The sequence below is a fragment of the Mus caroli genome, chromosome 15 (genome assembly GCF_900094665.2).
Source record: "Mus caroli chromosome 15, CAROLI_EIJ_v1.1, whole genome shotgun sequence".
Classification (NCBI taxonomy): Eukaryota; Metazoa; Chordata; class Mammalia; order Rodentia; family Muridae; genus Mus; species Mus caroli.
Genome location: NC_034584.1, coordinates 39,055,038 through 39,072,062, shown reverse-complemented (window position 1 = coordinate 39,072,062; position 17,025 = coordinate 39,055,038). Strand labels below are relative to the sequence as shown.

The window sequence follows — 17,025 nt, the reverse complement described above, 5'->3', positions numbered from 1 at the left end:
GGGCCTAGCAAACACAGAAGTGGATGCTCACAATCAGCTATGGAATGGATCACAGGGCCCCCAATGGAGGAGCTAGAGAAAGCACCCAAGGAACTAAAGGGAACTGCAACCCTATAGGTGGAACAACAATATCAACTAACCAGTACCCTGGAGCTCTTGTCTCTAGCTGCATATGTATCAAAAGATGGCCTAATAGGCCATCACTTGAAAGAGGCCCATTGGACTTGCAAACTTTATATGCCCTAATACAGGGGAACGTCAGGGCCAAAAAGGGGGAGTGGGTGGGTAGGGGAGTGGGGGGGTATGGGAGACTTTTGGTATAGCATTGGAAATGTAAATGAGCTAAATACCTAATAAAAAATGGAAAAAAAAAAAACCAAAGTTCTTGTTAGGCTGGAGATGACTCAGAAAGCAAAATTCTGGACATGATGCATGAAGTCCTGATTTCTATCCCCCAAAATCCACATAAAAAGTCATGTATGGTGACTGTGTCTTGATAATTCCAAAACTGGAGAGGTGAAACAAGGGGATCCTTGAGGATCACAAGCAAAGTACCCTCACCCAAGGCTCAGAGACACTGCCTCAAAAAATAAAGTAAAGAACAGTTGAGGAAGATACCTGATAATGAACTCTGGCTTCCATATACATATGTGTGTACCTGTGTCTGTACACACATAAGCATGCTTGCATGCCTGTGTGTGCATGCTCATGCACACATGTGTGTACTCACATACACACACACACACACACACACACCCCACAAGGAAATACACACAGAGGAGGTCATCCTTGAAGTATTCTGGATATTAAGTCAATAGTCTATATGAGAATCAAGATTGTTTTCAACTCTTCTTCAAGATCCATAATATTTAATGAAGCTTAAAAAGAAACTTTTTCTAGATTAAAAATGAGGAGAGAATGACAGAATTAAAATACTACCAGATCAAACAAGATTGGATAGAATTGGCACGTTGATGAGCACTAGAGACAATGACAGCATTGGAATTTACTGCATTGCTTTTCTCTGTATTTGGTCTATTTGAAGTTTTCCTTAAAATAGACACAGAGGATGTTATGAAATAATTTGTTGGGTTAGAGATAAGTCTGACTCTCAATGAACTCCATTTCTGGTTTGGTAATTCTTACTGTCTATGAAGATAAAGTAAATAGTTAATAATATTACACTTCAGAGAGTAACACACAGAATATATAATCACACTTGAAGCTCTATTTTTCTGTGTGGCTGTATGGAGAAGTGAGAATTACAAGTACAAGAGACTATGTTATATGTCACTTGGAAAAAAGTGGACTGAACTTATACTAACCTTTAAATGTCATCATGTTTCCAGTGAATGAGCCAACTAGGATCCGTGCACCAAAAGAGTCTTTGGACAAAACCGAGTAATCGTCACCAACTATTTTGATGTTCCTACTCAGTATCCCAACATCAGCTGATAATGTGTAGCTCTGAGCTGTTCCAGAGATCCACTGTCTTTCAGCTGCAACCAAACAAATGGGTCATTATCAATCTTAGGAGATATTTATATATTAGTTCCTTTAAAATATATAAGGTAAACTACTTTCTAACACACTGAATGTTGATACAAGTGTATAAACTCATTAGATATTTAACAGAGGTAAAAGGCAAACTAAAATTAAGATATCATTTGATTTAGATTATACTTAATACATCCAAGATATATCATCTCTTTAAAATAAAAGATTATTAAAATTAGAAATTAAGAGGTTTATAGTTTTGTTAAAATCTGTGAGGCACAATGTGAAAAAAAAGTCTGATATTGGTTTTCCTAAGACTAACTTAATTCAATCAATATGCTTATTTCCAATTGTGCTCCTGAAAACAACATAATTTTGTCTTTTTTCTTTGTGGCTGAAAATTTTTTAACATATATACACCATGTTTTTATTATTCATTCTTCTATTGATGAACACATAGGCTTGGTTAAGGGCTTAATTTTTATGAATAATGAATATCTTAAGATAGTATAAGAGGAATATACTCAAGGTACATTATATACATGTATGAAAACATCCTTATATATCACTGTATCATGTACAATGAATATATGCTAATGAAAATTAAACATGGTAGGAATAGACAGTGCTTAAGATTGTTTTAAATAACAGCTACTGTTTAATACTCTTTGAAGGTGGTTTGCAATTATCTCAAGTTATACATGAAAACATTATTGCAACGCAACTTGAAATGCTAGTTTTAATTTTAATCAGTGAGGAAACACAGAGTTATTTAAAGAATGTTGCCCTAGGCTCTGAGTTGAATTTTCAAGGAATAGATAGTATTTTTTCCCAGCTCCTAGACCTTGCATGGCTCTACATTCATAAGCATGTTGCATATGTACCAGAATTCTATATAAATAAATTGTTGTGTATCAGATACAATTTATATCTTTTTTGTTTTTTTTTTTATGGTATGCTTATGGGTGTTTTGTTTGCATGTATGTCTTATCACCACATGCATGTCTCTGTGCATTCAGAGGCCAGAAGAGGCTGTTAAGTCCACTGAAACTGGAATTATAGGTGGTTATGAGTCACTGTGTGGATGTTGGGAATCACAACCAAGACTTCTGGAAGAAGTGACCTCAACTGCTGAGATATCTCTCCAACTTCTGGATAAAAGTTTTTAAAATTCCATGATATATCAAGAATTACTTGGAAACTTAGAAGAGAAAAAGGCAGGGACTTGCTCTAAAGAATGCTATATAAATGGTCTTTGTTGAATATTTGCTGAATGAGTGAGTGAATGGATGGAGAATACATGTAGTAAAGGATATTGGACAGCAAGACAGACACAGTAGGATCCACTGGTATCAAAGCTAACTATTCTGGAAAAATATTTGTGAAGTTTAATCAAAGAATTATAATTACAGGGTACATAACTAAAATATGACCATTCCCAGACACTTTAATTATATATCCGTTTGGTTAAAGAGCAGCCACTTACCAAGGTGAGTATAGGAAAGGCTATCATTGAGGATGAGAATTTTGTGCCCATGTAGGATTTTAGCAATCCTCCTGATCTCCGTCTGATGTAAATCATAGCTTGTGGTAGTTATTACAATGTCTTCTCCCTCCTTAGGAAAATTCAAGTGCCAAATGCAACAGTAATGTTTAAAGTAGGTTTATGGTTCTTAGCAACAATCAATAAAGAATTCTAAATTTATATCTTAGTAGCAATCAGGGTACTATCTGAAGTAATAAACTATCATCTAGATCTCTAACAATAAATATGCCTTGTTGATGTTAAGAATTTTAGAGTATGATGTCCATCCATGTACCATGACATATACATACGAGCCCATGCCCACAAACACATGTATGCCATGTCTTCTACTCTCAACCATCTCCACCCAGAAACACATATACAATCAATCAACAAAATGTAAAAAAAAAAAAAGTCAAAATTATGAAGTTACTATTTGTATTCTATTCTCTCATTTAGCATAGGCATTACCTAATGTCATTGTGTTTTTTCCATAAGTGTTAAACATTTAACATCAAAGATAACAAGTGATGAGGTAACCAAGAGAAAAGTAAAATATACTTAACATAATTCTACTCTTTTTTTTGCAAGAATTTACAATTTACAAATATGTAAAACCCACAATTTTCATATCTTTTCTTTTATTTCTAAGGTACCCATAATGGTCTTTATATAGTTTGAAGAACTTTGGACATCACAATTTTTAACTAATTGTTATCAGGTCATCCCTTGGAAGCTGACTATAAGATATACATTTTTTAATACTGTTAATTACAGGAAGTAAACAGAAAACAGGGAAGAAACTGTTTCAAGTAAACTCATGGTATATTCATCTCATAACGTATGTTTGTTTTCTACCTGCCAATCCACAGCATCCACTAGAGATAAGATTCTGGAGCCTGCTTCCGCAATTTCTAACAGTTTAGTTTTATAAACTGAACGTGGAAGTCCATGCAGGTCCAGCTCACCAAACACTCCTGAAGGAGAGAAGAATTCTTACATATCATACAGTCCTGAGTTAGGGGCTAGTGTAGAATGGGACTACCTACTGATATATTTCAGCTAGCTATTAAACATTGGAGAATGAATGGAATGAAGTGAGGTTGATTGTGCAGAAGTGTTGGCAGTTTGACCTACTTTTAGGAATCTAGGCCATAGTAAATCCAGCATGTAAGGTAACATAAATCAGGAGGCTTACCACAACACTATTTTGGAAATAATAAAAAATGGAATTAATGCAGATGCACATAAAGATTAACTGTATTTCAGTTGTATTAATAGTGGGGAGCAGTATTCTAAATCAGGGAGAGTTTTGTTTGTTGACACTGATTGATCTGGATCATATATCCATAATATGTCAGCAAAGAACCAAAAGCTTCTAAGAACAAATGACATATGTATTTTAACTATGTTTTAATACAATGAAAACACAATAGATATTAGAAAAGAAACTGTATGTGTAAGACAAATAGATTAAACCGAAAACATAGAAAGTTGTCACACAGTACTAGTTTTCCTTAAGGCATGAGCTGGAAACATATATGTTTTTAATGGTATTTTTCCTAAATGTTTGGAATATTTGTAATAATGCCATTTTTTTAAGAAACATAGAAAACCAAATATCTTTAAGACTAAGTTTGCCTGCATCTGTACTATAGTAATACTCTTATGTGTCTCCTAAATGAATATGCAACAGTATTAATAAAAGCAGCTGTTAATTCTGGTCAAATTAAACTCTTTTAAGACCTTTGCCTTCCAGATTGAAATAGGACTGTGAACAATACACTGATGCCTCAGGGAAATTAAGCTCACTGGCATTTGTAAGTGGGTAACTGACTGTAGAGCCAACTGAGCCACAGACTGCTTATGAATACTGAAAATGGAATTACGTTAGGAAAAGAGTCTGTTAGAGGGAAGGCACAAAATATGAAAGAGTATTATTGCTCTTCTATGTCAAGAAAAGCTTGGGGAGAAATGATAGTGATATGTAGAGCTTTACTAAATTTAGTTTTAGAATACCTTACAGCTTGATTTGGAATACCCACATCCATATCGGTTACTAAATTGTAATGTGACATTATTTAATGTTTTTAAATTATCCACCTGTGTTTAGTATAAATAATTGACTATAAAAGATTGCGATGCCATACTATCATGAATTAAGTCTTGTGTATTTTGAAATAGACTAAGAAAAAAAGATCTGAGACATTTAGCTTGATAACACATACCTAAGACCTTTGCCCCTTGATTCGGTCCGTCTGGAAAAGCCCATTCTGGGGTAGAATGATTTCCTCGAAGAACAATGTGTAATTCTCCTTTAAAGGGATTATCTTCCCAGCCACCAATTAATCTCCCTCCCTACAGTGAAGCAGAAAACTGTTAGTACTTAAAAAAAAAAAAAAAAAACTGAGTAGAGAAAAACCTCATCCATAAAAGAAAGTTAAGAAGTTCCTGGAAGTCTCTGTAGTAAAATGGAGGCATTTTGTTAGATCATTCTTGTAAGTGGAACTGACTTTAACCTATTGGCCTTAGAATAGGATAGATAGTCTGAATGATTTTTTTCAAGGTCAAATTCAGTATCTATTTCCTGTTAGAATCAGACCAAGAACTAAGATCTTCTAAGACCTAACTAAGCTAGTGATGTTTGAACATACTGCACTGTATTTGTATACAATAGGTCATACACAAAATATGCTCCTAGCTTTTCTATCTCAGCAATACCAGTTATGACTATAACTGCTAATAATGATAGCTGCCATCAAATGCTTGCTGACTAATGTAGACCTAATGTAAAACTTCATCTGTACTAATTATAAACATTGTCCTTTATACTAAACCCATGAGTTGATGTTTTTAGTTTTATTTCACAGGTGAAGAAACTGCTGCTGAAGTGAAAGATGTTGGACAATATATCCAACATTACCCCACTACTAAACAGCAAAAGAGTCACACTAGCTTTATTTTACCACAAATCCTTACATCTGTCCAAAATTTGAAAAGCATCAAAATTAGTCCCTGTACTTTATTCTTTCATAAAGAAAGACTAATTAATTTTAAACAGAATTTTATTATTTTTTTGACAATTCATATGGTGTATTTGTATTCTACTCACCTTCCACTCCTCCCCCTAACTCCCATCCCAGATCCATTCCTGCCTTCCCACAGCTCCTAACTTCATGTTTTGTTTTGTTTTTTTTTTTCAAATTTGCAAATAACCCACACAGACCAATTTGTGTTGCTCATATCTTCATGTCTATGGGGCCATCTACTGGAGCATGTTAATCTGGCCAAGAATTCATGTCTGGGGAGCTCAAAAGCCCCAGAGGAGAACCCAGTATTATTATGCTGCTAATGGACATAGTATCAAGCTGCTGTGTGCATTTATATATCTCTACCCATAGATCATGACTGCAGCTCCCAGATCTCACCAGATAAGTTTATTTGTGCAATAAACCCTCTCTTCAAACAATCCCTAGTAGCTTTTTTTGGTTCAGCCACTCTTTTCTTGTAAATAGTAATAAGGAGTTAAAACAATTAAAGATCAAGCTGTTACAAGCTCAAGACCATCATAGAAGAAAGGGGATGACTGTCCCAACAAAGGAAACATTCCCTTGGTTAATCTTGATTTCATAATCCCATCGATGTCCATTCATTTTTATGAAATGTCTTTTTTTAAATAATTTTTTTGATTTTTTTCTCCCCAAAACAGTTAAGAATTTGGTGTTTGTTGTTGTGAATGCATAATTAATAATTAATCTTTATATAATAATGTATATTTATTTATATGATAACAATACGAATATCTTAAGTATTACTAAAATAGCAGCAACCACACACTAAAGAGTATGCTGTGAATTATCCCAGTAAGGAAAATGAAACCACAATTTAAAAAGAGCAGAAATACATGGGATGTGTGTGATGCTTACATTTTCTGGCCTATGGCAATGTTTGTGTGTGTGTGTGTGTGTGTGTGTGTGTGTGTGTGTGTGTGTGTGTGTGTATGCATGTCTACACACTGACTGAATGTTTTTCTTGTTACCAATTCCACAAGTTTTCGTGTCAGAACTAAATAGGATTATAATATAAATAAGAAGATCTCACTCTTACCTGTACTGATATGTAGGTGGCATTTAAAACAACTCTTCTATAAGTGGGGCCTGTCATTCCTATCTCAGATTTATCTTCCATTTCTAGAACTCCCCAAATAATGAGTCTTTCCATTGGGGGTATATCCACATCAGCTACAATCCATGTTCCTAAAACAAAACAAAACAAAACAAAAAACAAACAAACAAACAAAAAAAACAAACAAACCAGTAAGAACCAGCACACTGACACTTAAGGCAAAATACTGGCAAGCCTAACAGCCAGTCTTGTCTTTGAAGTTCATGAATTCTTTCCACATAATGATTCCTATGGCTCACAAAAAGCATGATATTGTGGTTTTGTTGCTGATATTAGTGTTCTGTTTTGAAACAGTGTTATTATGTTTCTGAAATTGGCCTTGTACTCCTGTGCTAAAGCAATACCCTTTTCTTGGTCTTCTGAGCAATAAGGAAAACAGACACATGCCACCACACCCAGCTAATGTTATCATTAATACATTTAAATATACAGAAAACTGGAAGATTGTTTCATACCCAGACACAATAACGAAGCCCATGCCTTTACACTTACTTGCTTTTCCTCAATGTTGGATACTTAAAGATGGAGTCATAACTACTGCTACATCTGCTCTACTGCAACATCGACATTACCTAAATGCTAACATTTTACTTATGTATGTGTTTACCTTCAGGAATAATCACATTTGCTCCTGGGTGAGGTACAGTATAATTGTTCTCTGGGGATGATTGCCAGAAGGACTCATTGGACCATAAACTGGGAAAAAAAGTAATACTTCCATTAATAATCACCTCTGTATTTAATGAGTATTTCCTTAAGGCACAGCATTATATTAGATGTCTTAGGAATGGTAGAATATGAAATTGATATTAAATATTCTTACTAACTAGCCAAGTTAATATGTACAATTAGTAGTAGAAAACATATATAAACTATGTAATTTTTCTATTGAGCAAAATAATTTAAAAAATTTGACTACATTTCTTCTCATCAAATCCTTATTTTGATATATGACAGTTTATTAAACCAATTTAACTTAGAGATTTATAAATTACTCTGTTTTCTTATAAGATCTGACCATAGAAAATTTAAAATCAGTGCATCCTTTATCCATTTATGGGTCTCTAGCAAATATTTCTATCTCACAAAGTACATGATAAGGATGTATTTGGGTAAATTCTGTGAACAGAAGAACAGGGAACATAATGTCTGACTTGCCCAGAATTCAGTGAAGTTATGACCTGGACAGCAGCAGGGTGGGAATTTAGGGTAATGCAAAATGAAGACTGCATTAAATGGAAAAAGACATGGAGAGACCACTGGAAATAGAAGGCCTTACCCTTTATGTAATTATGCCTTCTAGAAACTACTTGCTAATGAAAATTTTCCTAAGGGATGTAATTACAAAGTTGATATCTTCTTGCTTGAAATGAGTAGCAATGAAATATAAGAGAGCCATTTACACACACTAATTAAAAAGTGATGATTCAAATGGCTAAAAAATAAAGAGCCATAAAACCTGATAAGATAGAAGGAAAAGATTTTAGCTGAAAGAATTAAAATCTGTGATCAGCTTTCCACAATCATGAGACTGTTAGCAAGTTTTATATATAAGTTGTATGAGCTGTCTCTATTTTTTTCCCCTGAAAAGTGGATTATAAATTTAGAGAAATGTGAGTGTAGATGTATCTTGTGAACTAAAAACCACTGAAGAAAGTCTATGCACTTGTAAGCGGCTGGTCGTTTCCTGGGAATTGGTTTTCTTGATGGTGGATGAACTGGAAAGCAGTCTTGGAGAACACAGCAGTAAGCTTGGAAATTAATAATCACATCCTTCACACCAGGATCTAGGGTCCCAGAGATGGGCTGGCTCTGAGGAAGGTCACTTCTCCCTGACACTGGAGCAAAATCAATATTGTTTTCAGTTAATATGCTAACATGGTGATTGAAGTACTCAACTGTATACAAAATCATTTTGGAAATATCATTTACTCTGAAACAGAAAGTAGGCATTGAGAAACTTCACCAAGAGAGAAAACATATTGAGATGAAGTATTAAGGAGAATGAGAAGTATCTTGACAAACATTAACACCTTAAGGGTTTAGAGAGGTAGCTGAGCAGTTAAGGGCATGGGTTACTCTTCCAGAGGACCTGATTTTATTCCCAGCATCCACATGACACCTCACAACTGTCTATAACTCCTTTTCTACATGGTACAGTACGCATATACAAACAAAACATAAAATAAACGTACACATATGCATGAAAAATAAAAATAGCTTAAATTTTAGTTTAAATTTATTTTTAAATAATTTTATTTTCTAAAACTAATTTTAAAAATTAGTGGACTGTATGTCAGTTGTCATTCTATTCATCTCTAATACTGTATAATAAAGTAGTCAGGACCTTGTGTAATTATATTAGTATCATCTTTAAAAAAACAAGTTTTCTAAATTAAAGGACTTTTATAGAATTCATTTTATGCTTAGGATTTTTACTCAACAAATATATATCAAGTTCTGGTAACACAGGATACAGTATATAGCATATTTCTACTGGGAAATTGTTCTCCTTAGGTAAATTTTTAGGTAAAAGATCACTTTGTGTAATAAATACATACCCAAGTAATAGAGAGTACTGGTGTTTGCTTCGAGATGCCAGTCACCATTCTTACTAGAATTCCAATTCAATGGGTTTGAGGAGCCATTCCTCATATCAACAACATTAAACATATCAGGATTTTGAGTGAAGTTATGAGATATAATTACATAGTCTTCTTCCTAAAATATTTGCAGAAAAGTATGGCTTGATTTATGCAAAAATATACTTTATATTATGACTCACTTTTAATCTCGTGTTATTAGCTGATGTAGAGTGTTGCAACCAAAGTTTGGTTCCAGTTTACCCTTCAATTGCCTTTTATGTTCTGTTTGACATTTTGCAGGTCTATGCCAACAATGCTAACTCTATCACTGAGGAAAGTAAAGAATCTCTCTCTCTCTCTATCACTGAGGAAAGTAAAGAATCTCTCTCTGGCTGGGCGTGGTGGTGCACGCCTTTAATCCCAGCACTCGGGAGGCAGAGGCAGGCGGATTTCTGAGTTCGAGGCCAGCCTGGGCTACAGAGTGAGTTCCAGGACAGCCACGACTACATAGAGAAACCCTGTCTCGAAAAGCCAAAAAAAAAAAAAAAAAAAGAATCTCTCTCCTTTCTCTTTCTCATTCTTCTTTTCTGTCTTTACACACACACACACACACGCACAGGCTCACACAGGTTGTGTAGTTTCTTCACTCACAAGTGCATATTAATATGTAAGTATTATGCATATGTAAATGTTTTTAAGGTATCTTCTCTATGTTATCTTAAGTATTTAGAATAGTGCTAGACAGGGTTTCTGGGACACATGAATATGTGCTATCAGTAGAAGAATGTAGAAGGGAACACCTCATCAAGATGCTGACTATAATTACTGGACACTGGAGAATTGAGGTCAGAGTATGGAATTTCTACAAACTTTTATTTCTTTCCAAAGATAATGCATATTTGCAAATATGTAGATAGAGAGATATAAAATATTATAGGATGTTATTTAATTCATGATACAAATAAACACAAAATACTTGGGATTCAATAAATTAAAGTTAGTACCATCGTAACAAGGACAAAAGAAGACAGAATAATAACATGGCAAAGAATTGCTTCCTTCTTAGATTTTGAATGAGTAGGTCATACAGACTACATCATAGGCCTTTAAAAAGATGGATTTGTGAAATGAAAGCATTCTAGCTAATAGGTTAAGGAACTGGCTTAATGGATAAGAGTGCTTAGTTTGGAATCACAATGACCTGAATTTAAATTCCAAGGCCTCATGAAAATGCCAGGTATGACCCACACACCTTTAACTCCATTGCATAATGGGAATACCTGAGGCTTTCTCCCTTCAGCAGAGCTCCAGGCTGAATGAGATAAACTAACTCAAGGAGATAAGGTGGAGACTGATAAAGACACAGATGTTCACATCTGTATACACATATGCACATATACCACACATACACAAACTCACAAACATGGACACACTTGCACACACACACACACACACACACACACACATACACACCCTCAGAAAAGAAAGAGAAGGGTTTGTGAGGATGACAGTGTAGGCTGCTGTTTGGATTTCTGTAGCTCTTTCTTTACCTTAAATCCATAGAATGTGGAAGTATATGATATGTTGGTTAAGTGCTCCACACCTTTAAAATACCAGTTAATGTGATTTGCATTTGGAATCAGAGCCATCCACCCTGACATATGGGTTAGTCGTTTCTTCTGAAAGGGAACAATGCTCGTGCCTGAAGGAAAACATAAAATAAGCAGCAACCATAAGCTCCACCTTCAAGAAATGCCTCTGTTTTTGAACAAATGAAAATACAAACACTGGCTCTGTCCGTGGCATTTTATTTTATTTTACTTTGGTTTTTCGAGATAGGGTTTCCCTGTGTAGTCCTGGCTCTCCTGGAACTCACGCTGTAGACCAGACAGGTTTTGAACTCAAAGATCCACCTCTATCTGTCTCTTAAGTGCTGGGATTAAACACGTGAGCCATCACACCTAGTTTGTCCATGGAATTTCTAGAAAGGGATTCTATTATGTTTAAAATGCCTTTAACTAAAAGCTCTTACTGTTTAATATTACATTTAACTGTGGTATAAAATGTCAACTATAGTATTATAATGGCTACAAGTGTACTTTAATATGATACTCTCTGATTATCTGGCTTATAGTGAATACTGTCCTTTCATTTTGTAGTTATTTTTGTTTTGTAATCATTTAAAATTTTGATGTTTATTTAAAGGAAAAAATTCATAAAACCCCAGCTTCAATTTTATTTATTTATTTATTTGTTTGTTTGTTTGTTTATTGGTTTATTTATTTACTTTTTAGGGGAGAAATGTAAGAATGCCTTTAATCAAATCTAAAATAACTGTACCATCATAATAAATGGTAGGGGTGGCACTGAATACTTGTCTCCCCTGAAGATCTTTCGTTCACAATGCTGTCTTGCTACCCTCTGCCTCTGGTTGTTCTGGGTCAGGGAAGAAGGAAGAAGATGAAAGAAAATCCATTCTTGTAACTGTCTCCCCAGAGGGGCGAATGGAGTCTGGGTGGTCTTGTGAGTCTGGGTGGTCTTGTGTCACCTTAATGAACAGGACAGTATCTATGAGTCAGCCTACTTGGCATAGCACTTTCTGACTATGGCTTTCTTCACCTTTCTTCACTTCCTTCTTTCAGGACCAGCTCAGCCATAGATTTTTAAGTATCAGATCAAGGCAATATTTGCTACATTATACTCTGATGGGAAAAAGGGTAACAAAATTCCAATATGTCACTGTGGGTTACATTAGCTAGACAGAGGTACTTTTACCATATTGAAAACATATTCAATATTCATATTACTGGTATATTTATATGCTATTGAAAGATCCTGACAGAATGTAAAAGGTCACAGAAGCCCTGAAATTTGGCAAAATAGATTTCATTGTTAGCAGAACTAGCTTCACTGATTTAGAAAAATAGAGGTGCACAATGCTCTGGCCGCTCCTAGAACCCATGTGTCTGCCAATGTTCTGACNGTTCCTTGAACCCAGGTGTGTGCCCACTGCTGCACCTCACTGCCAGGTGTTTGTGATATTGGTTGATGGGATAGAGTCAGAAAATCTCCCCAGCAACCACAGTCGGGGCCGATCCGGAGTTACTGCACCTTCATTGGATTCCTTCCTTGTTTCCCTCCCATACCCATTTCTTGAGAAATAAATCATTTTAGAATAGACATTGTTTAGATCTGGAAATCCCCTACTCCCTCCTTCTCCTTTCCCCCTCAAGGACCTATAAAAACTGGGACCCCTTTCCCCTCGGGGTCAACTCCTCTACCCCTGAATGGGATATGAGTCATCCCCAGAGCTCTGGCTTTCCCGAATAAAGCCTCATGTGGTTTGCATCAAGCTTGGTCTCTCGTGAGTTCTTGGAGGTCCGCTATTATCCTGAGACTTGAGTGAAGGTCTCCCTTCGGGGGTCTTTCACTATAAAATTACAAAACAATAAGCTACTATTGAAATACCACATATTTGTTTTAAATTATCAGTCCCTTTATCAATATAGTTAAGTGGAGAGTAGGGGATTTGAAAATACTGATGGCATATCAAACTACCCCCTTGAAATTATTTGTAATATGCTGAAGAAGAATGTTAAATTATGATACCAGGGAAAGACAGGAAAGTGCACTTTTGTTGAGAAAGTCCCTTCCTGTTGTACTAATCACTTATTACATGTTTGGATTCGACATTCACAGATACAGACTTAGTTATCAAGAAGCTGAATCATTTGGCCTTGACCAGAGAATATATACAATAACATTTGTAGATGTTATAAAGATTTTGTTTAGAAAATCCTTGATTCACTCATACTCTCACACATTTTCAGAATCTTCAGTTTATCATAACAGTCTGTGATATGTTGATGCATTAGACAGATATTTACTTTATATAGATAAGTTATAACTTATGATGGTTCAACTTAAGGAGTTTTGGAAGTTTTGGACTTTACATTGATATGTCATAAAAATAACAGTAATTACTATCCAATTAGTTACATCAGACTTCAAGCCACTATTATAAAATAGGCTTGTGTTAAATGCTTTTCTGAACTAGGGGCTAATGTAAATGTCTGTGAATGGATAAAGTAACCTAGACTGAGCCATCAGTCTGATTTAATAATCTCAGGCTTTTGTTGTAGTAATGGAGAGTTGTGTGACGGCATAACACACTGTAAGGAACTGCAGAGGCAGTGCCAGTGCGACAGCCAAAGATTTATGACATAGGAGAAGCAAACTCACAAGTTCTGTTTGGCTGAAAAATTGCATATGGATTGTAATTACTTCAAGCCAGTCAGGCAGTAATGCCAACAACAGCCAGTGTATAAGGACAATTTTATTACTGTTACAAATCAACAGTCCCTGGGACTTCATATGTATCTGTTGACCCATCCCACTCATCAGTGAGCATAAAAAAAGTTTGTCTTCACTGTGAGTGGCCTCAATATATCTGTACAGCCTTGTTTCGACAGCTATGCCAAGTTTCCAGCTCTTTGTAATAATATCATCTGGTAATTCATCAATCAACATATGTATGTATGTTGTATGTACGTATGTATGTATGTACATGTGTATGTATCTCTCAAGTACTCACCTTGAATAACTGGTTTCCTGCCTGGAATATGATTGGCATAAATGTGTATTTTGCAATATTCAGAACACCATGAAGTAACCCAAGAAAATGATAACAAGAAATTAGGAAAACATTGAAACTCATGTCTTAAACTGTCAGAATTCACTTACCAAAAGAGTCTGAGAGAACCACATCTTTTTCAAGTAAAGATACCGGGGAAGGCTTGTTGAAAGCTAGCCGGTGGAAGCTGACAGAGGCATCACAGATGGAGCCAGGAAAACCAATGCTCCATGCAGGCTCTTGAGTGCAGTGTGAAGGGTCCAGTAAGGAGCTGTATGGAACGACAGTGTGCCCTGTGTGCCCTGGGGAAGGGACAGAAACAACATGATGCCAGTTTTATATAAGAAAAGTAATAAACCTGACCTACAGTGCACATAGATCCTGGGACTACAATATTACCAACGAAGTCTACAAACTGGCGGAGGTTGTTGCTTGCAAGCGATGAAGATACATGTGTTTTACAGTAGACTTTTCTGTCAAGGGACTCACAACAAATGTATTTGAAACACAAGACCTGAAACATCCATGAGAGTCAAAACGATGGAAAGCAGTACAAATAACTTGATTCAGGATTCACAGAAAGATTCAAATCTGCTTAAGACCATGTGCTTTTAAACAAATACAGGCTTAGTTACTAAAGAACGTCTCAGACTGGCTCTGTGATCACTGGGGAGAGAACAAATCGTTAGGAAGGATTTAGGGATCTAAGGACCATGCCTCCCCGACACTAAGCAAGGTAATTGTCCACTCGTAAGTAAAATTTTAAACCTACACTAAGTTAGTGAATACAAATCCTCAGAACTTTAGTGAGAAGCACTACAGTCTCCCTCCTGAAAACCACAATTAGAATAGGAGACAGAAGCCATCAGCTGGAGCTGAGAACTCAGACGTTGAAAAGGATGTTATCTCATCTTTCAAAGAGACTTTCAGGATTTAGCCACTAAGATCTCTAGGTTTACATGTCAGTTGATTCCTGAAAATGTGTTATCAAGTAACAAATCTACACAAGCATCCTATCCTGTTTAGACAAGTCCATTATTAACAATTTGTAGAGATAAAAACCTTTAGAAATTATAGGTATTTATAGAAAATGTGACATATTTTGAATTAAATGACCTGAGACTTACAATGATAAGAAACCTATGATATATATTGATTTGTCTAGGTTTAACATTTTATTTAAAAATTTAATAAATTTTATTATTAAAAAAAACTTGCAAAAAATCTCATTCACTAAATGTAGCCAGATCCAACACCCATACAACTCAATGAACTTTGATGCAGTTAGAATAGCCACTCTGAAGCTATGGAGATGCACATTAAATTTTACACTTCAAATTATATATTATCAAATATATCTTTATGCATTCATCCACCAAAACCAAAAATCCACAACAGAGCTAGAACTAGAAAAAAAAACCAACATTATATCCTCTATCATAATTCTTGTCTATTGAACACATTTTAAAACAAATATAAATTTAGACATTAAATTACAAAGGAGCTGATAGCACCTTGTCACTCCTTTTAAAAAGTATTGTAGGCAGATGTGGGAGTACTTGAGAGGCAGAGGCAGATGGATCTCTGAGTTCGAGGCCAGCTTGGTCTTGAAAGTAAGTTCCAGGACAGCCAGGACTACACAGAGAAACCCAGGTCTCGAAAACAAAAGAAAGAACAGGGCATCAAATGGCGGGGGCAGGGGGGGGGCATCCCATAGTCACACCTCTGACCCATAATTGTTCCTGTCTGAAAGAATTACAGGGATAGAAATGGAGAGGAACCCGAGGAAAAGAAGGTCCAGCAACAGGCCCAAAGTGGGATCCAGCTCAAGGGGAGGTCCCAAGGTCTGACACTATTATTGAGATTATGGAGTGCTTACAAAAAGGGACCTAGCATGACCACACCCTGGAAGACCTAACAAGCAGCTGAAAGAGTCAGATGCAGATATTTGTATCCAGTCAATGGACAGAAGCACCTGACCCCTGTTGTTGAATTAGGGAAGACTAAAAGAAGCTGAGGAGAAGGGCGACCCTGTAGGAGGACCAGCAGTCTAATTAATGTGGACCCCCGAGATCTCTCAAACACTGGACCACCAAGCAGGCATTATACACTAACTGATATGAGGCCCCCAACACACATATAGCAAAGAACTACTGGGTCTGGGTTCAATCAAAGATGATACACCTAATCCTCAAAAGACTGGAGGCCCCAGGGAGTTTAGAGATCAGGTGAGGTCAGAGGTGGGGACATTCACATTGAGACAGGGGTTGGGGAGGAGGTATGAGATATGGAACAGTCGAAGGGCAGACGGGGGTGGTGGTGAGATAAAATATGGAGTGTAAATAAATAAATAAACTAAAAAAGAAAACAAAAGAAAGAAGAAAGAGAGAAAGAGAGAAGGAAGGAAAGAAAGAGAGAGAGAAAGAGAGAAAGAAAGGAAGGAAGAAAGAAAAGGAAGGTGTTCTATATTCTAGTAAGGATATATTCTGCCTGCATGATTTATAGAGACGGAATTTATATATATTTGTATGAAATGTGACTGAGTCCACAACTTGGCAATTATGAAAACAAATTTTTATCTTAATGTAAAGTGATGGCAG

At 35.9% G+C, this 17,025-nt stretch overlaps 1 protein-coding gene across 1 annotated transcript in view; it reads right to left on the bottom strand.

Moving 5' to 3' along the window:
• Positions 1-17,025, bottom strand: part of Pkhd1l1 (PKHD1 like 1) — a 136,433-nt gene that overhangs the window by 36,730 nt on the left and 82,678 nt on the right. Inside the window, exons 49-58 of the mRNA XM_021183925.2 lie at positions 14,536-14,727; positions 11,343-11,494; positions 9,769-9,928; positions 8,874-9,045; positions 7,815-7,903; positions 7,130-7,278; positions 5,251-5,380; positions 3,881-3,999; positions 2,984-3,113; positions 1,326-1,499 (exon numbers count right to left, since the gene is read on the bottom strand). Coding sequence (XP_021039584.2) covers positions 1,326-1,499; positions 2,984-3,113; positions 3,881-3,999; positions 5,251-5,380; positions 7,130-7,278; positions 7,815-7,903; positions 8,874-9,045; positions 9,769-9,928; positions 11,343-11,494; positions 14,536-14,727 — 1,467 coding nt within the window. The remainder of the gene's footprint in view (positions 1-1,325; positions 1,500-2,983; positions 3,114-3,880; positions 4,000-5,250; positions 5,381-7,129; positions 7,279-7,814; positions 7,904-8,873; positions 9,046-9,768; positions 9,929-11,342; positions 11,495-14,535; positions 14,728-17,025) is intronic.